Source organism: Calonectris borealis, chromosome 1 (assembly GCF_964195595.1).
Source record: "Calonectris borealis chromosome 1, bCalBor7.hap1.2, whole genome shotgun sequence".
In the NCBI taxonomy this organism is placed as follows: Eukaryota; Metazoa; Chordata; class Aves; order Procellariiformes; family Procellariidae; genus Calonectris; species Calonectris borealis.
The window spans coordinates 58129480-58153537 of NC_134312.1; the positions used below are offsets into that span (position 1 = coordinate 58129480).

The 24058-nt window shown below is 58.1% G+C and overlaps 2 protein-coding genes across 2 annotated transcripts; both read right to left on the reverse strand.

Annotated features, from left to right (window-relative positions):
* Positions 1–9555: 9555 nt before the first annotated feature.
* PDXP (pyridoxal phosphatase) lies at positions 9556–11977 on the reverse strand. The gene is made up of 2 exons (XM_075155679.1): positions 11392–11977; positions 9556–11095 (listed from the first exon to the last, which is right to left on the reverse strand). Exons 1-2 carry the CDS (start codon positions 11975–11977, stop codon positions 10770–10772), a joined length of 912 nt encoding a protein of 303 aa, XP_075011780.1. The 3' UTR covers positions 9556–10769.
* Positions 11978–12587: 610 nt separating this feature from the next.
* Positions 12588–23187, reverse strand: SH3BP1 (SH3 domain binding protein 1). Its single transcript, XM_075160558.1, has 18 exons — positions 22747–23187; positions 20857–20899; positions 20371–20475; positions 19462–19538; positions 19055–19166; positions 18881–18957; positions 18073–18208; positions 17344–17412; positions 16877–16967; positions 16444–16586; positions 16247–16358; positions 16070–16151; positions 15298–15378; positions 15082–15198; positions 14544–14641; positions 14227–14356; positions 13949–14064; positions 12588–13466 (listed from the first exon to the last, which is right to left on the reverse strand). Exons 1-18 carry the CDS (start codon positions 22806–22808, stop codon positions 13114–13116), a joined length of 2004 nt encoding a protein of 667 aa, XP_075016659.1. The 5' UTR covers positions 22809–23187; the 3' UTR covers positions 12588–13113.
* Positions 23188–24058: the final 871 nt, after the last annotated feature.

The window sequence follows — 24058 nt, forward strand, 5'->3', positions numbered from 1 at the left end:
GCTTATCTTTTTTTTTTTTTAACTTTCTGGGGGTGTTTCTGAAGACAAGATACTCCTTGGTCCCTCCAAGAAGCTGAAACGTGAAATACACTGCTTTTCTTTCTTCCTTTCTTTTTTAATGCAATGTCTTTCAGCCTTCTGGGTTGTGTGCACACATTTCTGAGAGCACCGTGAATTCCACTAAGGAGAATCACCCAGTGCTGTAAAACCATGGACCAGGCCTCAGCAGCACCGGCAGAGCTGATGGGAATGCAGGCTTAGGTGTGTGGCACAAGAGGCAGAGTCAGAGCGGGCCTGGCCAGAGGGAGAGAGGATGGTGGGTGAGCAAGTGGTGCCTTGGGGCTGAGAATGGGCATCCTGAGACCTCTCAAGGCATCTCCTCACCGGGGCATGTACCATACTGCACTGCTCCTGCCTCCACCGAGCTGAGGGAGGAGGATGCTCAGGGCATGCTAACACCTACCACTCCTTTCCAGTAGGCACAGCAGCCTCCCCAGTGATGGTCCCCAGGCTCCCACCCCTGGTAGCATCTCAACGCCACACCAGCTGCAGGTGGACCGAGTCCCTGGTCTCCTCCATCTGCAGCCAGGACAAGCACCAACAGGCCCCAGCTCCCCAGCTCGCCTTCGCCCGGCTGGTGTGTTTCAGCTCTGCCTGCAGAGGAGCAGAGAGCTCCCTCTCCGCATTGTGCTGGGGTTCCAAGCCTGACTTTGCTGCCGGCTGTGCCTGCAGGCCATCTTACCACAGCCCTGGCTCTCCCGGGGCTGGGCTGGCTGGGCACGCCGTGGTGGCCGCCTCGCTGGCGTGGCAGCTGTCCCGCTCCGGCTGAGCGTCTATGGCCTCCTCCTTTTGAAACATCATCCCTTGGGGGCAAACCAGCCGGGCACCAGCGAATGAGCTGGGATGAAGGTGAGGGCTGCCGTTACAACAGCAAGGCTGCGTACGTGCAGCTTCCCAGCATCATGCAACCACAGTCTCCCAGGCGCTCTCCTTCCCCCTGCCTGGCCAGGCCTGCGTAGCTGCAGAGGAGAAGGGGCACTGCCCAGCTGCGCTGTGAAATCTGGCTGCTCGCCCAGCCCACATCAATAACTGCCCTCCACGTGGGTCTGGAAACGGGCATTGCACATGGATTTGGGATTGCTGCACCCCTCGGAAGGGGTTGCGGATGGCTCGTAAGAGCCAGTCTGGCCCTTTTCCCCATACTGCTGCTCCAGACTTCAAGTCTCATTCATAGAGATTTAGGCACCTGAAACTGCTGCTAAGGGTTTTACAGCAGTGCCTGAAGAGATTGGGTCCTCCTTCACTTTGACTTGGATAGGCAAAAAAAATGTGCTACAGGCCTGGAAAATAGAAAATATGATTCCTGTGGCAGTGCAGCCAATGGAGCAGCGAGTAAAGCAGGATGAAGCAGGGTGTCTGGCGTTCATCAAGAGAGGATGAAGAACCGCATAAGACAACTATTTGAAGGGAGGATGATGTGCAGGCTGGAAAACATACATCTATAGCATTGAAACTATAAGGCATGGATGGAGGGCATGGTCCCGCTAAGAGCAACTGGAAGCGTGACAGAAGATGCCAAGCAACAGCGAGGCGCAGCCTGACACAGAAGGAGCTGATTAAGCATGCACAAAAGGGAGCCGTGACTTGGATGCAGATGTAGGGCTGTCAGCCACATTGTGCGCCGTTCGCTCTCCAGGACACAGCCTTTGCGCACCAGCTCTCCTGAGCAGAGGCGCTTGCGTGACCCAGCCGCTGCCGACCGGAGCTGTGGGGGGAAGCGGGGATGAGCTGTGATGAGAAGCAGCTCCGGAGCGGAGAGCTGCAGCCGCAGGGTGCCTGGCTGCACCCGGGGTGCCAGCAGTAGTTAGGGGCCCTGCAGTGTTGACAACAGCCAGTGAAAGAAGCTGACGCCTGAAGAACGGCCAAAATTGTCTGTGGTTATAAATCCGGCTTTTCAGCTCTCAGGAAGGGGGCTTGTTCAACAACTCAGAGGAACGCAAGTTTTGAATGTGTGAAGGGACAGGACTTCACACTCTTTTCCCAGCCAGCTGCCACTTATCAACCCATATTTCTGTGAGTGAGCTCACGTCGGCCAGGATGACACCCCAGACCACCCCATCCGGCTCTCCAACCTTCAGCTGTTCGCCCCTGCCTGGCACAGCCTCATCTCTTGGGGTGAAAGCATTCCTGTTGCTGAGCATCAGACCGATGTGAAAATAACTGAGTTTTTTGCAGCACCAGCTCACGTTGGGTTTGCAGATCTATGGAGCAACTCTGACATGGAACCTCCCACTCCTTCCCTTCTACTGAGACAGACAGACAGACAGGGGGCTCAGGCAACAGCAAAAGTGAGGTCTGCTGGAAAGCAATTTCAGCTGCACTTCTTTCTATCCATTTGCATTTTTTCCTCTTACCATGCCCAGCACCGAGGCCCAGCTGTGTGTTAAAGGACAGGGTAACAACTGGTCTTGGTGGGATGGATGGTGGCGGGGATGCACAGCTCACACTCCATTTGTACAAGGAACTGACAGGCAGTGGAGGCCCTGGTAGTTGCAATAGAAAGGAAAAAGAAAAGAGAACATTTGACATGAATATTATGAAATGAAAGAAAAATCTGGTGTCAATTTGCTCCAGCCAGCATAATGGGAACACAAGGCAGAAGTCTCCTACTTCTAGATTTATTTTCAGCCTAGAGAACAACAGTCCAGGAGATGGGAGGATGAAAGCCCTAGACAGATGACTTACAGGAGATGTCTAATTTACTTATTGCACCTGGCACAGCATCCAAGTTCAAGAGACAAGGAGCAGATAAGGATGATCCTTTCCAGAAGCCTTACTCTTCTGCATTGCAGAACATTGCCAAGGCAGGAAGAGGAAATATGGGTAGTGGACAGAATGCCTCCACATTGCTAAGCTTGGAGATTTGCTGCCAGGAGAAGTCCCAGGGTAACTCACAGACTCCTTTTCCAGGAGCTGTATCTCTTCCTAAGTCACTACAGGGGTCAGACAGATTTTCCTGCTGCTGTTTGTGTCCCATTGCTAGAGACGCTGTTCTGGAAAGCTTACAACACACTTAAAGTAGTAATGGCAAAGTTTTGTATTTGCATCAGCAAGCAGCACCAGGGGGTCTGCCTCAGATCCTGCCACTGAAAAGATGTGCCAGCCAGGACCATGTGCTACTTGCAATGACCAGCCACCTCCATCTCTGGATTGACCTGAGGAACAAGTGTGCTCCAGTAGGAAGAACTGTGCTGCTGCCGCTGGGTCGTCAGCAAATGACAAGTGACCCTTGGGATGAGGAAGACCACTTCTGTAGAGAGCTCTCCTGAGCATCCTTAACATCATGCTGCCCGAGCAGATAACTGAGAAGAAAGCTGCTCAGAAACCTGCACCAACAGGTAGATTTCCATCAACATTGGCTCAAGGGCATTCAGAGTTGCTTGGCCAAACAGGAGGCACACACAGTGTGGGATTGCTCAATGACACAGGTCCTTTCACCCCTGAAATTGTTGAGGGAAGACAATTAATGAGACTGTAGTGGATTGCAAGGCAGTGAGCATCGGGAAGCTCAGCCTAAACACAGCCTATGCTCTCCAGTGGAGGAGTAGGGCCACCCAATCTCATGAGACGTGTCAATCTCCAGGTTACCAAGGCTGTGGCAGGCACATGGTCCCCTAGTTGTACCGGGGTGCTGATCGGGAGCATATTGCCATTCTTCACACCTCCACCCCCAAACTTTCTGAGTACACAAATAGGGACTGGCACTGCTCCTAAGCTCTGCTCGAAGTTAGCTGAATCAGCAACCTCCACGTATTAGGCCAGAGAAGGACACCAAGTCAGGGACACCAAATCAGGAACACCTCTGTTTTGTGAGGAAAGGACACCTTGCCAGGGCCACAATCAACATTGTCCTAGCAGGTGGGAAATCTCTAATCTACAGCCTGCGAAGACTCAGTTTTGTCTGGCATCCGTGCTGCAGGGATAAACTATTTAAATTGTACACAGGCAGCTGTAGTACAACAGCGGAGTGAGGAGACAGAAAACAGTATCACCTGAGTTGTTCCAGGTTAGTCGAAACAGGTCAAGTAGGGAAGCAATTCCTGCCCCTGGATTTTAACCAGGTACCACTTTCTGTGCAGCTTCTGTAGGAGCCAGGCTAGAGGTTCAGCAAGGGCTGGTGAGCAGAAAGGCTGGCACAGGGCTTTGGGCAACCTGATTTACAGCCTGATGGACAACAGTGTCCATTTAAAGGACAAGTTTCTCTCACCGTAACAAATGAAGTGAGCATCTCAGTGCTCAGCAATATCCTATTTACAGAACGGAAACTGCTATTTGCTGGAGCTGCACATCTAGCAGGCTAAATCACGGGGCAGAACAACCTGGATGGTTGCAGGCAGCTGCCCTGTGATCTGGGAATGTTTCTGGCATCGTGTCTCCCTTGTCTCCACGCTGAAGGCTTAGAGAGCTGACAGTGCTTTGCTGCGGTGGTATACTGAAGCTACAAAGACCAGTATAACTCTCTAAGTTGGTGGAGTTATTAATGGCTTTTAATTGCTCTCAGCAGGTTCAGCTGTTCAGTATCTCCCAGGGATTATATGGAGTGCCAGAATAGCTTGTCTGCCAGGAGCACTCCCAATACATTATCCATGCACAATTCCCAGGCAGGCAGAGTCCAACAACACAGCAGCAGTTCCTGGATGTGCACAGCCACGCAAGTCTCCTGGGCTGCTTGGTGAGTTTGCTGGGTCAGAGTCTGTAGAGCGAACGAGGCAGCAAGAAAGAAGGAAAAAATGGATAATGACACAGGGATGGCAAAGGGGTACCTGAAAGCCCACGTTATGGGCTGAAGGGGGCAATGCCTTGCGTAAGGAGTGAGGAGAGGGAAGCTGTGCTGCAGAGGAGGGACTTCCACCCGCACCGCTGCTGGAGGAAGAGCAAACGCTGGCTGCCTCCCCAGGGCAGGCAGTAACAGGCTGCTGCTCCTCGCCTTCTCCTCCTCCTCCTCCCTGCTCCAGCTGCTGCGGGACAGGGTGGTGCCAGAGGTGCCTGCCTTGGCAAAGGGGGACTCTCACATCAGGTTGGGCAAGTATCAAGCAAGTTCCTAGGATCATGATCCTTTCTTGGCTCTGGAGGCACTTTCCCATGCAAAAAAAACCTCCTCTGTCCTGCCAGTCCCAACACCTTCCAGATCCTCCCAGTTGTCTTACCATGTCATGCGGCTGAACATTAACAACTTCCCAGCCAGGACGATCATTAGTTCCTCATATTAAAGGCATCTACTCATCGATTAATATCTTTGGGCCCATTTATTGTCTTCTTGAAGTGTCAGTCACTTGACAAACTTGATAAACTTCTATGATGAAATGGCTGGCTTGGTAGATGAGGGGAGAGCAGTATACATTGTCTACCCTAACTTCAGTAAGGCCTTTGACACTGTCTCCCGTAAGATCCTCACAGAGAAGCCAACGGAAGTATGGGCTGGGTGAAGAAACAGTGAGGTGGACTGAAAACTGGCTGAATGGCCAGGCCCAGAGGGTGGTGATGAGTGGCATAAAGTCTAGCTGGAGGCCAGTAACTAGCGGTGTACTCCAGGGGTCAATACTGGGTCTGATCCTGCTTAGCGTCTTTATTAATAATCTGCATGATGAGGCAAAGTGTACCCTCAGCAAGTTTGCTGATGACACAAAACTGGGAGGAGCGGCTGATACGCCAGAAGGTCATGCTGCCATCTAGAGGGACCTTGACAGGCTGGAGAAATGGGTGGCAGGAACCTCGTGAAGTTCAACCAGCAGAAGTGCAAAGTCCTGCACCTGGGAAGGAATAACCCCATGCACCAGTAAATACTGGGGACCACCCAGCTGGAAAGCAGCTTGGCAGAAAAGGACCTGGAGTCCTGTTGGAGACCAAACTGAACATGAACCAGCAATGTGCCCTTGCAGCAAAGGATGCTAACAGTATTGTGGGCTGCCTTAGGACAAGTGCTGCCAGCAGGTTGAGGGAGGTGATCCTTCCCCTCTACTCAGCACTGGTGAGGCCACACCTGGAGTGCTGTGTCCAGTTCTGGGCTCCCCAGTACAAGAGAGAGAGGGACATACTGGAAAGAGGCCAGGGAAGGGTCACAAAGATGATTAAGGGACTGAAGCATCTCTTCTATGAGGAAAGGCTGAGAGTGCTGGGACTGTTCAGCCTGGAGAAGAGAAGGCTCAGGGGGGACCTTGTCAATGTGTATAAATACCTGAAGGGAGGGTGCAAAGATGATGAAGCCAGGATCTTCTCAGTGGTGCCCAGCGAAGGACCAGAGGCAATGGGCACAAACTGAAACGCAGGAAGTTCCCTCTGAACATCAGGAAACACTTTTTTACTGTGAGGGTGACTGAGCACTGCTCCAGCTGCCCAGAGAGGTTGTGGAGTCTCCATCCTTGGAGATAGTCAAAAGCCATCTGGACACATTCTTGGCCTGCTGGTGCAGGGAGTGCTGCTTGAGCAGGGGGGGTTGGACCAGATGATCTCCAGAAGTCCCTTCCAACCTCAGCCATTCTTTGATTCTGTGAAAGGAAAGAAAGCAGTATGCTTGAGAAGGAACATAGGAAGCACCTGTTAATATGCTGATCCCAGGAAAATAGGAGCATGAGGAAAAACATTTCAAACTAGGGGACATCAGGTTGCCAAAGCCTCAGTGCCCTAGAAGTCAAGCAGGTGAGAGCAGTCTAGCCAGAGATCACAAAGCAGTAGAAGAAAGCAGCAGACGGCCATGGAGGAGCACACACAGACTCCTTCCAGCTTACCTGCCATCAAATCACGAACGCTGCACACAAGTGGGAGGACTATAGCTCAGTCCACTCTGGCTCAAGGGATAGTTTCCTATGGAAGCAGGCTCACCTACTCATATATCCGACCCTTTTCCACATTGCCCCAAGCTCCCAAGAGCCCAGAGAGGCTTCTCGCAGCTCTCTGCCTCATCCACCCGTCCGTGCCTAAGGATGGCTGGAGTCCGGGAGGCAAGATGAGGTTGCCTCTCCCCCAGCCAGGGGAACGCAGGCGTCCCTAGCCTCTCCCTGGGTCTGGCAATGCTCGCCAGGTTGCTGCTTACATCATCCAGCAGCGGTTGCCACAGTAACCACACTTACGGATGAAGGATATGAGGTTCTTGGGGTAACGGACCGACTGCCACTCGCCTGGGTGTTCTCTCTATTGCACGGCAGGAAAGGACGATGCAGTTTTCTGAAGGTGAGAAAATAAATACCCTTCCCCACACTACGCCAAGCCAGGCTTCCCATCCGCTCCACCCTCCCATGTGCTGCCGCAGCTCCACTCTCCACAGCCCTGTACTCCCTGGCAACTGCACTGCTTCCTTGAACACTCAACCCAAGAGGAAAAACTGCTTTAGACAAGAAGAAATCAGCCCACCCAGGCAGGAGCCATCACTTTTTTCAGTTTCAACAGCAGATGTTCTCTGCAGCCCCACCAGACTCACCCCAGAGGGAACCAAGGCCTGACCCCATGAGGGTCACAGATACCTTAGTGTCAGTGGTTGAATGGATTGTGAAGGGCTTGGATGGAGAACTCGCCATCCCTCAGGGACACTTCAGGTCTAAGATCTGCTCACACTCACCTTCATTATGTGCAGGAGTGATAGTAGCAGAGGGAAGCCACACAAAACCAAAGCCTGGCAGACCTGATGGACCCCTATAGTGCTGCTCTCATCCCCATTCAAAGCAAGAGCAGCCCCGTGGCTAGAGGCAGCACTTATCCCTCTGCTTCCATGGCTTGGGAGAGGAAGCATTTACAGGACGCAGGTCACCCCTGCCTGGTGCCCTCAGCTACATGAAGAACCAAGGGAAGGCCAGGTAAAGCCTATTCCCCTTCTGCTCCAAGTCCACCTCTGCTTCACAGCAAAACCCTCAGGGAGAGGTGCACCAGATCAAGAGAGATGGGGATCAGCCATTGCCTCTGCTGAGCTCTGTTTTCAGCAGCAGCCGTGTGAAAAAGAAAGCCTACTCTGCAGGCTCACCATTTGGGATCCAAAGTCTCTTCTTTGGAGAGGTCCCAAACGCAGGCTGTTATGATCCAATTAGCTACTGGATTGCCTTCTGTTTCCTGGTGTGCCAGCCTGGGAGACCACAGCCTCCAAAGTCCCGTCTGCTGGCTAAGAGAGCTGGAAAAGGACAGAGCGAACAATGCAGAGAGCATGAGAAGGACTCACCTTCAAAGTGCCCTAGAAAAAAGGGGGCAACTGCTGGGGTTGCTCTTGCTGTGCACCATCTCCTCTGTATGCGCACATGTAACCAACTCAGCCTACGCAATTTGCAGCCATACTGAGCGTTCCCAGCTGTGGCCCCAAGCCACAACAGCACTCCGAGTTTCAGCCTGATACAAGAACTGAGAGCTCTGAAAAATAAGTCAGAGTCTGGGTATCTCTAACTAGGCAGCCGGAGTTAGTAGACACATTAGGTCTTGATCTTGCCTCTGCTTGATGATGCAAGTGTTGGTCAGGCGCTCATTAAGGGAGTACCCGTCCTCTGGTTGTCTAATTGGAGACCCGACAGACAAAAGGGAGAGACAGATGCATACAAAGGGGACTGATTAAGATGACAGGCAGTCTTTAGAGACTTCTTTGGATGTTCTTTTGTTTTGGAGGGCTGTTTCCTAAGTTATTTTGGAGGGGGGAGGGGGGAAGACACTCAGCACCTGGAATTATCCTAGGGCCAGTAAGTTGCATCTAGTTCTGCCACATGACCTGACACAGCACTAACTTACACCGAGGCTGGTTATTCAGCTGAACAGCTGATCTCTCAAGCGGGAGATGTCATGCTTGGTTACCACCAACAGCTGTTAAAGGGGTTGAAGGATTTGGCTCCTGCATGAGGAAGGGAGGGAAAGTACCTTCAAGTGATTTCAAATGCTTTTCTTACCCAATCTGTTTTCTCCCTCCAGACTGGGACCACAGACAGACTCAGGGAGAGGACGCGGGGCATGGCAAGCTACACCCCGGTGAAGGTCACCTCCAGGGGTACAGTAACACCCACCTCCCCTTCACTCAAAGCTTAGCGTAGTCAAGAAGGGTCACAGCAAAATCTCACCTGGGCAGTTCTCAGCCCTCTGCAAGCTAGATGCGCGTGACAGATTGCACCTCACCCCTACCCCTAGCAGAGCAGGACACTGCTCTGTTGGGGTCCACCTGACTAGCAGCGGGCAGGCCTCAGGTGCAGCACAAGAAGCCACCGTTCCCCAGTGAGGAATCGCCCATGCTGTGAAATGCAAAGGCAGCTGGCAAAGATTGCATCGCTCACGGCTCCAATTCACCTGGCTGGACCCTGCACCCTATGCCATAGCCTCACCGGCCACCTCCACCCTCAACTCCAGTTCTGAGACCCCAGTAAGAGACAGCAGCATGCAGACACTGTCCACAAAACATTGTCCACTGCTCTGTCTACCCAGCAGCACCCCCTTGAGTGAGGAGAGGTCTTGCCATGTCCTCATCGTCAAGGGCTCAAAGATACCCAGGCCGTTCTCATCTTGATGGGATCACAGGCAAAAAAAGGAGGCCGTTTCCAGCCTACGCTCACACTTTATTATATACAGAGACATGGTGAGTGTAAGAACATCAACATGGGACACGGACAGTAAGGAAGGCCCAAAGGCACTGCCCCTTGTCCCCTTGGTGCAACCAGTCAGCATAGTTTATACAAATAATACAGTCTTTGAACAATAAATAAGTTTGATAAATAAGATCAAGAAATTAAAAAAACATAGAAAGACAAAGCAGCAAGGAATGATTTTGAGGGCTGTGACACATTCACAGCAGTGACAATACCACAAACACCTCACCTGCACACCAGCAGCTGGAGCACAGACCCCCATCAGCCCTTTTCTCTCACCGTACTATGGCAAAATCCATTGAGGAGGGGGAACTGGGGAGAGTCGTACAGTTCACTACTGCTCTGCTGTTGTGGTCTAGGAGCCCTCTCTCCTTCACAAGCCCCTTCAGAAAGGGTGCTTGAAAACAAGGTACAATCGCAGACCTGCTGTGCACAGTCACAGCTTGTCTGTTTGGCACAAAAAGACCCACTCAAACCAGTCTCTTCCCTTTCTATAGTCCTTTAGATGGACACTGGCACAGTTATTAACTGAGTTGGGGCAGGGGGTGGTGGGGGAAACATCTCTAAGGAACGGGGGAGAGAAGAGATGAGGCGATGCTCCCTTTCACTCCTGGGAGGCAGTGATGCTCTCATTCATGGCTCCAGAGCTCTGGAACGCTTCTTCCACACGCCCCGGCACCGATGGATACCGAGTGGGTGATGCCAGCCAGGCCCCTGGCAAGGAGGGGGTTACCACAAGGACTGCAGGGATGCAGCTCAGAAGTCGAGAGTTACGAGTGAAGGGACAGCTGTAAAAGGCCGCCACTGGTTATCTAAGAGAAAAATAACAATAAGATAGCCGATCCCTAACCCCTGCAGGGGGGGAGGCCACATAGACACACTGATTTGACCCCCCTGTCAGCCTCAAGACCTCCAGCTCTCTCTCAGAGATGCTGGCAGCTGGCATATGAGGGAGAGAAGGACTCTGTCCACCATTGATAGCTCTCAGCAGAAAGGAGACAACTTGATGCCTGCCCCCTCCTGCCAACCCCCTCCATTTTGCCCGCAAAGAAGGGTGTTGGAATGTGAAGAAACCAGGATTTGAGGGAATAGGGCAGTGAGAGAGAAATGGGAACAGATGGAGATCTGGGATGGGGAACCCGACCCCTCTGCCCTCACATGTACAGACTGCTACTCATCCAGGCCCGGTATCAAGTCTGCAATGCTGTCCACATAGTAATTGGGCACCAGATCCTTGGCAGCGGCGCTGTCGCTGGCCATGTAGGCCTGCGCTTCTTCCAGGCGGGAGACACCTGTCAGGGTGAGGATGGTGGAGAGGCCGCAGTTCTTGCCGAAGAGGATATCTGTCTCCAGACGGTCTCCCACCATGAGGGTGCGGGACGGGTCAACGCCGAAACGCTCCACGATGCAATCAAACATGTAGGTGTTCGGTTTCCCCACCACTAGCGCCTTGCGGCCCGAAGCGGTTTCCACCGCGGCTGTGAGGCTGCCGGTCCCTGGAGGGGGGAAAGGAAGAGAAAATGAAGTAGCTGCGGGCTAACGGGGTGCTGGCTGCGGGCAGTTCAGCACCCCGGGTCCCGCCAGAGGACGAGCAAGCGGGGTGCCGGCAACACTGCCTCGGGAGCCGGCAGGGACGCGTGAGGGCAGCCCTGCCGTCCTGATGCTCGGGGAAACACCTCGCCCAGGCTTGGGGCGGCGAACTCCAACCGAGACCAACCCCGCCACCGGCACCCCCGCCGGCCTCGGCCCCCCGCACCCCCCCGGGGTAGCAGGGGAAGGGGCGCGGGCTCACCGGGGGTGCGCTGGCCGTCGCTGAGCGGGTGCCAGGGGTCGGGGTCGGTGGCCACCAGGAGGCACTGCGGGTCGCGTAGGTAGCCGCAGGCCTGCGCCAGCTTGGCGAAGGTGAACTGGTCGTCGTAGCCCACCAGGACGGCCCGCACCGGCTCGGCGGCGCCGGGCGCCGGCTCGCCCTCGCCCGCCAGGCGCAGGCCGGCGTCGCGCACCTCGCCGCGCAGCCCCTCGCCGCCCAACACGAAGACGCGGCCGCCCCCGTTCCCGTTCCCCCCGCCGCCGCCGAGGAGGCGCTGGCGGAGGAAGAGCGCGGAGCAGAGCGCGGAGCTGAAGACGTGCTCGGCGCGGACGCCGCGGAAGCCGAGGCGGCTGAAGCGCCGCTCCAGCTCGGCCACGGAGCGGCGGCTGTTGTTGCTGACGAAGAGGGCGGCCTTGCCGCTGCGCCGCAGCCGCTCCAGCAGCTCGGGGGCGCCGGGGACGGCGCGCTCGCCCGCCCACAGCACGCCGTCGCAGTCGAAGAGCAGCCCCTGCGCCGGGCCCAGCACCTCCCGCAGCCCCGCGCCGCTCAGCCGCCGGCAGCTCGCCATGCCGCCGCCGCTGCAGCCCTCCCGCCCGCCGGCCGGCCGCCGCGTCCCGCCCCGCCCCGCCCCGCCGCCCCGCCAATCACCGCCCCCCGCCCGCCTGCCGCCACCAATGGGAGGCGGGGAGCGTGGCGAGCGGCAGCCGCGCTGCCCTGTCGCCCTCGAGGGGAGGGGGCGGGGCCGAGCGGCGGGAGGGCGGCTCCCGAAGTGACAGCCGCGTCGTCCTGTTGGCTGCTGAGGGAGGCGGGGAGGAGGCGGGAGAGAGCATGAGAGCGCTTGTCGATTGGCTTAAAGCCACCCTCGCCAGCCACCTCCTCCCCTGGGTGAACGCGCGGCGGCAGGGCGTCCTCTGCTGCCCGGCGGGGCCTGTGTGCAGCGGAACCGCCATTACCCCTTGGCCTTGTCTCTCCGCCGGTCGGGGGAGCCGGCGGCCCTCCCGTCCTCCCGCCCTAGGGCTGAGCCGCGCCTCTCCGCGTTGCCATCACCGGGCAACTCCCCTTCCCTCCTCCCGGCTGCAGCCTGCGGGGCAGGCGGCCTCCAGCACCTCGAGCTGCCAAGCGCGCCCTGCTCACATCTGCCTGCGGCTGTGACACCAGCTCTTTAATTCAGTTGCAAATTTTTTATATATATATATATATATTTATATATATATGTATGTGTATTCCTGGGGCAACACATTTTAAGGCAAAATGGGGCAAAAGGGGCTGGGATCAAGGCTGTGTGCCTGCAAATGGCCCCACGGGGCTCGCCTGCCCACGCTGGCCCAAAAACTGCAGCCAGTGCTGGGAGCCTCCCTGCCTCACCCCCTCCTGCCCTCCAGGTGCCGGAGGACCCCACGGGGATCGGAGGTGGTGGCTCACCTGGGATCGGGGGATCCTGGGCCGGGAGCTGGGTCCCTTAGGGGTGGCAGGGCCTGAAGCCCAGCCTGGCTCCCCGGCAGGGACATGGCGGTGCAGGGAGGAAGGCTCTGTGGAGACAAGAGAGCAAGGGGCGGCGGGCGGAGGATCCCGGCTGGTGCGAGCCAAGGGAGCAAGATGGAGGGGTGTGTTGTCCCCGGCGTTTCCACAGTGCCTGCTGGGTCCCAGAGGGGCACTGGACTCCATCTCCCTGGCCCTGCGGTGCCCCCGCACCCCCTACCCTGCTCAGTTCTCCGTGGGCTGTCCTGCTGGCGGCGATGTGGCTGGGGGGCTCCTTCCTCCCGCAGGCAGCGGCTGCCCCTCGTCCGTGGCTCCCAGGGCACAGTCCATGGCAGCCATCGCATCGGCCTCGCCGGCGGGAGGCCTGGGGGATGGCGGGGCATCTCGGCTGTGGCGGCGTGCTGGCTGGGGGGGGAGCGGCGGCGGGACGCAGGGGGCTCGGCTGGGCACCCCGGCCATCCGTCGCGGCCGGGCTTTGGGGCTGGCTGTGTGCTCGGGGGCTGCCGGCGTGGGAGCCGTGCTCCGGGGCTGGGCCACGGGCGGCAGCGTCATGGGTCGGGCCGGAGCTGGGCGCTTGCCTGGAAAGAAAGCTGGGGTGGGCTGGGGTCCCCTCCACTGGGATCTCTCTCCAGGGCAGAGAGGGCTGCGGTGCCGGCCGCAGGTCAGACAGGGGGCTGCAGGCAGATTGATGGACAAGCTGCCCCTTGCCCAACTCCCACACTGGAGACCCAAGCACATGACAGCTTTTGGGGGCTTTTCCACCCTCTTCCCTTCATAAGGGGTCATGAGCTTTGACCCCCGTTTACATGGGGTGTTCACCTCCACAGTGGAGGACTGGCCACATCCATCCCTGCAGTCCCACCTCGGCTGGGGATGGAGCACAAAATGAGGGGCCAGATCCTGGCTATGCTGCCCCAGCCAGAGGCCTGTCCTCTCATTTGGTGGCAGGGATGTCCTCAGCACTCTTTCTCATGGGGAACGGTGAGATGAAAGCAAACCAGAGGAAGTGGCGTTGGGGGGTGTCATGTCCCAAGCACTGTGCCATCTGGGGCACCCTAACCTTTGCGGGCAGTGTCGTCCATCATCTGTGGAGCCAGTGGCCCCATGGCTTCAGGAGACGGTCTGGTCACCGCTGGGGATAATGGCTGGGACCTGGCCTCAGGGTCCCTCGAGGTGCTGCGCAGAGAATGGGGCAAGTCAGGCTTTGGTTGGGTATGGCGGTCCTGGCTGCAAGGCACCTCACATCCATCTGGCAAGGATACAGCCCGTGGGCTGGGATGAGGGGAGGTGATGGGGAGAGCTGGGACAGCCAGAGCCCCCAGCTCCCGCTGGACTTACACTTCTCCATCCGGGAGAGCAAGGGTGCCAGACGGAGGGGACTCGGGGGACGGCTCTTCCACCAGGGCAGCCTCGCCATGTCCGCTGTTTGCGGGCGGCACGAACATGCCCGAGACATTGAAATCTACCTCTGGGTGGAGAGAAAGGAGGAGACCCCACCAGGAAGCGCTTGCCGTGGAGAGCTTCCTCCGGTGACCCTATGGCGGGGAACCGGAGCAGCCCCCGCTTCCCTCCTCCTGGGGATGGAGAAATGTCCCTTTCCCTTCCTCCCCCCTTCACTCTCTGCTGCAGCCCCCCGAGCAAGGCCCTGGCCCTACCTCCAGGGAAGAGGGTATCCGCGTTCTGGATGAGGGCTTCCACCACGCTCACCACCTGGATGGAGGAGACCGAGGCCAAGTCCAGTTGCACAGGGTCTCTGAGGGACAGAGGTGGAGAAGGCATCAGAAAAAGGTTTTGGGGGCATTAACCCTTTTGTTGTTCATTCCTGAGGGGGCAGAGCCCAAAGGGGAGACAGCCCAGCCGAGGGGGGGTGTAGGGTGGGAGGTGGGCCTTGTTCCCCGTCGTGGAAACCCTAGTTTGGTGTTGGAGGCCAATGGTGTTGGAGGCCATCCATGTCACAAGTGCTCCGGGTCTCAGCCTCTTCCTCTGCTACTTTGCGGAGTGGCCAAGTGAGTGGACATGTGCTTGGCAAGGGGATGTGCTGCTCAGGGAGTGCATGGACAAGGGACAGGACTTGAGAATGGAAGAGGCGCAGGTGCTTCAGGCCAGCCTGAAGGCTGCAGGATCAGCCTTTGCCATGGCGTTAGTGCTCAGGGCACCCCGAGCTGCTTCCCACCCCTCCGAGCTGGGCCTTACCCTGTGCTCTGCGGCGTCCACAGCAGGTTGGGGCCCAGCACGATGGCGATGTTGCTGGGGGTCATTTTATTCAACTCCTGGTGTTCGGCCAGCTTGGCTAAAAACTTGATCAGATACCTGTGGGGTAAAAGGAGGGCGAGTAAGTATGGATTTGGGGAGGGAACAACTGCCCCGGTGATTGCTTGGGACCGAAGAAGCCCCGTCCCTGCAAAACACCTCAGATTGTTGTAGCTCTCCTGGGGCAGGCGGCTGCAGGTGTCTTGCAAGCTCTGTACGCGGCCGTCAACGTCCTTTAAGCTGCAAGAGAGAAGAGGGGGAAGCGGAGAGCTCAGCCTGCGCCCTACGGCAGAGAGGGACACGGCGTGCAAGGGAGGAAGGCCAGTGTCGGCCGCCCCGTGCAGGGATGGAGATGCCCTGCTGCTGCCTTTGCTGGGCAGCTGAGCCAGGCATCAACAAAATTACACCCCAAAGGCTCAAAGGGATTTAATACAATATGAATATAGCTTGTGGGTGGGCCTGGGGGCGAGCGCTGCCTTGCCACAAGGAACAGCCCTATTTCTCCATGACTACAGGGGTCAATGGCACTGAGCCGATCCCTTTAGAAAGGTGCTCTCCCCCTTCCCCCAGGCTCTTTGCTGTGCCTCCTCCACCACCCCTTCCATCCCGAAAACAAGAGGCCAAACTGGGCTGATGGGCTGGTGATTTGGGGCTCATGCTGTTGAGGCCAAGTGGGTCTTCATAGGCTAAGCTCTTCTTGCAAGCAAAAAGGGTGCAGCTTTCCCCCTCGCCGTGCCGTGGTTTTTATTGCTATTCTCTGAGATTTTGGGCCATCTGGATTTCTGCTGAGCATGGGACAGACCAGGTGCTGCATTCTTATCTCCCCATGTGGCAAACAAGCCCTGCTCTGAGTGCTCTAAGGGACAGAGGAAGGGTGGCGGGGGGCTTTTTGAGCCCCACCAGGCTTTTCCACCCCGTGGTCCGGACCCACCTGGCCACTTTGACCCATTCATTGTAGAGCTCGAAGGTCATCAAAGGCTGGGGCAGCTCCCGCAGGTAGGATTTCAGCGCACCTGGGAGGGGAGGGGGACCGGCAGGGGTGATGGCAGTTGGGGGACGGCAGGGACTGCCCCATCATGTCCCCCCATCCCGCCTCGCTGGCACCCACCGGCCACGGCATGGGGGTCCGAGTAAAACTCCTCCAGGGCATTGGAGCCGCTGGCCAAACTGCTCTTCAGCTTCCTCAGCACTGAGGCACCCGCCGCCAGCCGGAAGAGTCCCTGGGGATGGGGCGAAGAGGGAAGGGATGCAGGGGGCTGCATTTTGGAGGGGAGGGTGGCGGGGGGGGTCAGGAGTGCTGTCTACCTCCTCCCTCATGCCGGAGGCCAGCAGCATCATGACACAGGCTTCGATGGGCAGCGCTATCTCCCGGCCCAAGCTCTTGAGGTGCATCTCTAGGGGCACGCCGTAGTACCCCGCCACTGGTGTGTCTACAGCGAAGGAGGGCTCTGAAAGAGGGAGGTGAATGTCGGGAGGGACAGTGGCCACCGGGGCCATCCGGCATCTAGCCATGCCAACATCTCGCTCTGAGCCGGGGCTGGCTGGGTGAAAGCAGAGGCAAGGCAGGCAGCAGCCCCAGCCCGCCTCAGGCTGCGGTCCCCATCCCACCAGCCTGATGTGGGAGGCAGCAGCAGGCACGGGGAGGGAAAACCTGCCTTTCCCAGCCTCACCAGCCGCGCTCGCATCCCCTGGGCTTGGCAGCGGCTCTCCCAGGGCTGCGTGGAGAGCCGAAGGGTACCTGTCTGGCTGTGGCTTTCCTTCAGCTCTGCCAGAGCCGAGTCCAGCGATCCCAGGGACTGCCGGTGGAACTGGGCTTGGATTTCCAGCAGCTGCCGGACAGGGAACATGCAAACAGCACTCAGTTCAGTGCTGACCCCTCTTGGAGAGACCCCCATCCCCAGGACATTGCACCCACATGGAGAGAAGGCAAAGGGGGAGCTGCAAGAGAAACCCCCCCCAGGTTTCGTGGGACCGTGGCTATAGTGAGGGGTAAAAGGCAAATTGGAGATGGGGGGGTCATCAGGACAAGCCGCTGTGTTTGTAGTTGGTGCTAGTGGCGATGTGCACCTGCTTTGGGCATCTGCTGGTGCCTGGGGCTGTCCCCTGCCCTGGCCGGAGGGCTTGGTGCGGATGGGGACAAGGTTGGGCTCACACATACCCCAAGAGATGTTCACATGCAGAGGAGGAGTGCGAGAGAGGACTTACTCTGACGAAGTAGCTGGCGTAGCTGTCCTCTTTGGTGGAGAAGTGGTAAAGGTCAGCCATGTACTCATCCTGGGAAGGGAGACACAGAGAAGAGTAACCTTCCACCTCCTCCCTGGCACCCAAGGAAGAGGGGATGTCTTCACAAAGCCCCCCGTCTGGGCCGTGAGTCACCCAGACAGGGTCTCTGGGGTGCAGTGGGGACGCAGGCTGGGACCACGTGGGGATTCCTCCTTGCCCCCATAGCTTGCATTTGGGTGGCATCAGTGACCTGCCCTATGATCAGTGTCCTGGCACAAGAGGCTCAGGGACAAGAGGTCCCTGCACCTCCAGCTCCAGCACGCCCATGGGATCTGCCAGACAAGGCGCCGGGCTTTTCAGAGAAACAGGACAGAGGTGGAGAAAGCTGATGTGAAAGTTGCCTGCCACCCAGCACAGACCCCAGCTCGGCTGGCTCCCCGCCCGAGGGGACCCCATAAGCTCCCTGCTCTAGCCCCTGGAGCCTCCTCTCTGCAGCAGCTTGTGCTTCGAATCCTGTACTCTTCTTCTTCCCTGGGCTTGGGGCATCTCCCTATTTCTGCTCCTCGAGGGACCGTTTTGCTTGCAGAGGGCAGGACGTGCCGGTTTGCTGCATCTGTCTTGGTGTGGGGTCACCTCGGATGGAGCCGCTAGAGGGGAGCAGGTCTCCAGCCCTGGAGCTGCCCCACGGGGGAGAGCGAGTGACATTCTCACCTTGCACTGCTCCACCTTCCTCTTCACCTCCTCCTCCTCTTCCTTCAAGATCTCCAGTTTGTTTGCAGCAGAAGAGGCCCCGGGGCCAGCACCAGCACCAGAGCTGTTACTGGAGCTCTTGGCAGCTTGGTTCAGCCTTTGAGGTGGGAGAGAAGAGGCACACCCACAGCCTCAGCGCCAGGGACACGGAGTGGGATGGGTGTGCAGAAGGGGTTTGGGGACCGTGAGGGGGATGGCAAGTCACAGTACTGTCCTGCGGTGACTTTCCTTGGCCAGTGCCTTCACTTCCCTCCCCCAGAGGAAGATGCCACACCAAGGGGTGCGGCCTGGTCAAGACGGGGAGCACTGAGTACAGCTGCCTGAAACACCCAGGGTCGGTAGGACCCTTCCCAAGCCCCGTTCCTGAGATGTTCCCTCCTCTCCTCCCTCCAGCCAAAGGGAGGGCAGTGTGGAAACGAGCCACCAGCGACCCACGGCTGCCCCGCTCTCCCAGAGAAAGCCGGCACGGCACGGGCTACCCCGCAAGAGTCAGAGCGGGGCGATCTCAGCAGCACCAAGCAGCGCCAGGGCACTTTGCTGCCTTCGGCGACGGCACTGCCCTTCTCTCCTGTGCCACAGAGCCAGCGGCTCAGCCCAGAGCAGGATGCGCCCACAGAAAGGGGCTGGCTGGGCGCTCCCCAAGAGCTGTTGCCTCTTTGACCACCTCCAGCCCTGGGAAATTTGCTCCCCAGGGCAGTCATCTTCCTCTTTCCCCTGTGCCCTGCACCCCCTGTGCCCTGCCCCCCCCCAGCCGTGGTGTGACCCATACCGGCTCTTGATGATGTTCCAGTCAGAGATCAACTTCTGGAGCGTCTTCTTGCGCTTCAGGATGATGGGAAGCTCCTCCTGAGGGAGAGAGGGCCAGAGGGAGTTGCAGAGGCTTGGGGACGCGAGAAGGGGAGGTAGGACAGGAGAGTGAAGCTGGAAGGGCGGCCAGGGCTACCTCGCTGAGCTTGTTGAGCGGCTGCAGGATGTCGCGCTCCAGGGCGATCTCGAACTCGGCCAGGATTTTGGCCAGCGAGCTCTGTATGCAGCAGCCCATCTCCAAGGCTTTCCTGTGTGGGGGACAGAGATGAAATGACTGTACACTGGAGCCATGCCACCCTCTGACCCAACACCCCCCGCCATACCCATACCCACGTGGGACCTTGAGCCAGCCCCTGGCCCACTCTGCAATGGGAGGCTGAAGGTGCTGGCTGTTCCTTCTCCTCCTGTGACACCAATGTTTGCTCTGAGGACAGGGTTTCACAGCTCAGGTTGGCTGTGGGAGCTCTGAGCCAAGACAGTGGCTCTGCCAGAGTCTGGCATCTTTCGAGGTTGCCCCCGGCCCTTTCTCCCACTGGCACTTACCCGAGGCTGGACTCTGTGTCCAGTTCCTTGAAGCTCTCAGCCATCGTCGTGGACAGAGCCATCAAGGGCAGCTTCTTCTGCACAGAGCCAAGGATTTGGGAAAGGGACGGTGAGCTGGCGTGTGGCAGCTCCCTCCCCATGAAGCACGCCACCATAGCATGGGAGCAAGTGGCCAAACCCTGTGTTGGCCCTGGGCCCGAGGAAGGGCCCTTTGGATGTCCCTTCAGCCAAAGCCAGGATCCAGTTAGCTAAACAAGGCACCGAGGCTCCATAGTTGGTTAGAAAACCTCCAGTCTTCTCTAAAGTAGTCCCCTGTGGTGGACTGTGACACTGATGGAGGCCGTCACCAAGCCCAGCCCTGCCACGGCTTCAAATGTATGGAGCAGTTTAATCACCGAGAATAATTAACTGAAGCTGGGGCTTGTCAGGCTGCCAAGAAGAGAGGACCCCACAAAATCATGGGGGTGCTAAGGAGAGTGCAGGGCGATCCACTGTTTGCTTCCCAGATGAGGGCTAGTGAGCAGCAGGTGGGAAGAGGATGGCAGATTCAAACCAAGGAGGAGGAAGTGGTGGCACCGCCGTGCCCAGCCGTGCTGTAGTGCTCCTCACTGCAGGGCACCGTGGGTGCCACAGGTTCACAGGGGTTCAGGAAGGGACACGGGCAACAGGGCTTTTGAGGGTTATTCAATGCAAAAACACCGTCTCTGTCCCAGGAGGCCTCAAGTTAGTGATGGCTGAGAGGGTTGTCCTGCTCTGCTCTACCAGGGCACCTGCTGGTGGCCACTGCTGGAGACGGGACCTGGGCTGGGCTTTGGGCCACCCTTTGGCAAAACCTGCAAAGCAGGGGCCTTTGCTGGTGGGGGACAGAGCCAGGGCGAGCGCGGGCTGTGGAGGGAGGACTCCACTCACCACTCGCTTGTCCATCTCGGAGCCGCATTGCCCCTGCAGGCAGGCTTGGAGCCTCTTGGACACGCTGTGAGCTGCTCGCTTGGCTGGCTCGATCCTCTGCTCGATCTGGGGGCAGAAAGGTGGGACTGGGGAAGACCTTTCGCCAACCATGGGCACCCCGAGGCCATCTCCCCACCACCCAGCTCTGGGTGTGGGTGAGCCCGCCCAGCATCCCACCGCAGCCCAGAGCATCCCCAGTCCAGGGAAAAGGGAGCACAGCTCCTGGTCAGGATTCATCCCTCTGTTAGCTGCTGGGGAAGCCCTTTCCCGTGGCAGGAACCTGCCGTTCTGTTAATGCCGTGGTCCTGGAGTCGGCCTCCGGCACGCGGGAGGTCCCAGCCCTGTGACTTGGATGTGCCGGCAGGGCAAATCGCAGGCAGGATCGGGGCAGGTTCCCACGCCCAGGCACAAGCAGGCACACGCCTGCCGGCCCAGCCCGCGCCTCACCTGCAGCAAATCTTCCGGCAGGAGCTCGGTTGCTTCTTGGGCTCTGCGGAGGAAGGAGAAAGAGCCATCAGCAGATGGGGGTAACCTCCACCCAGCCTCCTCGGGAAGGCAGGTCCGTATACATCCCACCCGCCTCTCTTTGGGCTCCGGGGAGCAGGAGATGCTGGCTATGGCCTGGGCCATCGTACACAAGGCTATGGGCAGAATGAGCCTAGGGGGACGAGAACAGCAGAAGCAGGGCAAGGCAGCCAACCTGCTGGACACCCCATCAGACAGGGCTTCCCATTCAGAGCACCACAGTCAAAGCGTCCAGGTGTGGTCTGTTTTTTGGAGACAGGGTGCCTAGCGGGAGTGGGATGTTTGCTGGTAAAATCTTCTACCCCCGACCACCCGCCTCTCCCCTGAAGGCAAATCCAGGGCAGTGCTGTTGGAGCCCAGCATGTGTTTTTGCAGGCCAGGGTAGCCAGAAGGTGTGGGGCCACCGGTGCTGGAGCAAGGATATCTTTGTGGTCAAGCTGGGGACTGAGACCAACATCAGCCCCTCCAGAAATGCCTACATGAAACCAGATTTTCTGCTCGGTTTTGCAGCAGGTATTAGGAGCAGATCTGGCAAAGGAAGCTTCTGGTTTGCAACAAGTTCTGCGTAAAACCAAATTCAAAATCCACTAGACGCCATCACCACCAAACCTCCCTGATGCCTCCCATAGAGGAAACCTCGCTTCACGGCCCACTGCCATTGCTACGCCTCGAGAACCCCGTTTGCTTTCCCTCTGCTGCTGCTGCTTTTTCCCCAGTTCATGTTTCTCTCTTTTCACCGCCCGCCAGAGCCGATGTGGGACGAGGCCGTGGAGCCGCAGGAAATGGGGGCGGCGTGGTTGAAGGCAAGCAAAATCACGTGAGGTGGCAGCCCGTGGAGGAGAGGCTCTGCAGCGGGTGAAGAGCTTGCTCTTGGACTGCACGAGTTGCTTGAGACCTCCTGCCTGCCCACCATTAAACAAAAGAGAGACGCATCCAACATGGAGATGAGACATGGAGGGAGGGAGGAAGGATGGGAAAGGGGATCATGCTCCCCTCCGGGGAATGCAAGAAGAGCGAGAGGCCACCAGGATGTAGGAGCTGCTTCCCTGTGGCCGGTCTGCTGGACTGGTTGAAGGACCTTCCGTGGTCCAGGGGACATGGTTGGTCCTGCTCAGCCTCCCAGCACTGGGGAACCTGCGGAGGTGGCTGTAGGAAAGAGGGAGCGAGGGGGCTGGGAAGGGAGGGCCCAGCCCTGTAATTTCAGTTCTGGGTTTTGCAAGGGGAGAGCTTTGGAAAGCCAAAGAGAAAAATAAGGAAGCAGCGGAGGTAGGATGGGGCCGGAGGGATTTGCGTGAGGCTGTAAGTCCTCCAAGGGTCCCCAGTCCTCTCCTCGAAGGGTGTCCTGGGACGCCCGTAGTGCAGGGCATCTGGCTCCTGGGGCACGCTGGGCTCAGTGGGGAGGGCAGGTCCCAGCTCCTAACACCCTCCTGGTCACTGCACAGCCAAGGGCATGTGGCTGGACGGTCCCTCCCCGTTGCCCTCACATCCTGGGGAAGCCACGCTCAGGAACGGCCCGTTTCCAAATGGACACAGCATCTGTGGACCCTGGGAGAGGTTGCCAGGCTTGGGGATCATGTCCCTGCCGAGCAACATCAGTGCAGCCTTCCCACTGCCCCGCGGGTGCTGGGGAGCCGGGGAGCCACAGCCCCTTGGTTTACGCTGAAGATGCTCTAAACCCAGGGTCGTTCCCCCTTTTCCCCTTTTCCCTGGCCACTGGCCTTGGGAGGTCAGTCCAGCCCCGGCGCAAGCCCTCCAGGACCCGCATCCCGCTCCCTCCCAGCCCTCTGGCACAGGTAGCAGAGAAGTCCTTACCGGCTGGTGATGTTGGGATGGGACAGCTGCTGCCGCATCCGATTAAACTGCCTCTTCATCATCTTGAGAGTTGGGAGGAGACCACGACAGCCACTCCACTTGGCTGTACCCGCTCAGCACCCCTCGACAATGCTTGGCATCGGATGCCGGCAGCCCTTCGGCTCCCGGGAGCTGCTCTGCCCCTTGCTTTTCCCTGAGGACCTCTCCCTCCTTTCTCGTCTCCTTCCTCCTTCCCTCGTTACCCCTTTTTTGTTTTCCCTAGCTGGTCCCCTCCCTTGTCCCTCCCCGGGGATGCCCTGCCTGCTTTCTCTTCCCCTCCCTTGAACTCCCTTCTCTCGCTCCCTCTCTTTTTCTGAGCTTCCTTCCTCCTCCGGCCGCCCCTCCGCTGCAGATCAGGTAAGAGCAGTTCAGGGCTCCTGCTCCGCTCTGTGTTCCTGTCACCACCCCACAAGTATAAATAACTTCAGCCCAGCCTTAAAGGGGAAATATTATTACAGCAAGCACGTAACAAGGCAGGACAAGCACAAGCTGCTGCCGAGCCCGAGCGAAGGGCCCACGCTCTGTTTCTTGTTCTCTGTCTCAGCCGGGGTGGTTTTTCCCCCCCTTGCCTTGCCCACCACCAGCTGCGCCGCGGGGCAGACTGTGGCCATGCCAGCTGGCTGTGCGGTGCATACGGGTGCCTGATGTACACCCTGCCTTACCTGGTCACCTAAATTCTGCCAACACCCCTTGGGCACCTCTCTGTGCTCGTGGGTGCAGCTCCAACCTCTTCCCCCCCATGACATGACACCCTTGTCAGGATAAAGGTGGGAGGGCGAGCAGCAAAGCCACCCCCGCAACCTCTTCTGCACCCCCCACCCCGCTTTCCCTCCCTGCCATCGCCGAGGCTCTCCGGAGCCACCGCAAAGCTGCGGCCAAGGGCTGTTGCCTCATGCCCTGGGGAGGCCCCCTTCCTCCCCGCTCCCCCGACACTGGCAGGGCCCCTCCGAGCAGGCGGCTGGGCCAAGCGCAGAGCAGCAGCGCCCGCGCACAGTTGCACGGGGACCACAAAGTCCCGGTTCCCAGGCTCGGGTGCTGCCTGCTCTCTGCAGAGCTGCACCAGTGCTCAGCTTTCTTTTTTTGGTCTAAAAACATCCCCCTCACACCATCGCCACCTTTGCTCCTGAATCTATGAGATGTAAACCTCATCTTATCTCTGGGCTACCTGCAGCTGGGACTTTCCTCCTTCTGCACTAAGCAGAGGTTGCTGTTGGCAGAGTTACGTGGCTGGCAAAGGAACTAGCACCCGAGCCCAGACGGGAAGCGGTCAGCT

Excerpts from the sequence above, each read along its gene's own strand:
- PDXP (XM_075155679.1), bottom strand. The coding sequence starts at position 11,977 with ATGGCGAGCTGCCGGCGGCTGAGCGGCGCGGGGCTGCGGGAGGTGCTG. Across the intron at positions 11,096-11,391 it reads CGACGGCCAGCGCACCCCCG|GGACCGGCAGCCTCACAGCC; the intron begins GTGAGCCCGCGC and ends TCCCCCCTCCAG.
- SH3BP1 (XM_075160558.1), bottom strand. The coding sequence starts at position 22,808 with ATGATGAAGAGGCAGTTTAATCGGATGCGGCAGCAGCTGTCCCATCCC. Across the intron at positions 14,642-15,081 it reads TGGACGCCGCAGAGCACAGG|AGACCCTGTGCAACTGGACT; the intron begins GTAAGGCCCAGC and ends TCTGTCCCTCAG. Across the intron at positions 13,467-13,948 it reads GGACGACACTGCCCGCAAAG|GCAAGCGCCCAGCTCCGGCC; the intron begins GTTAGGGTGCCC and ends CTTTCTTTCCAG.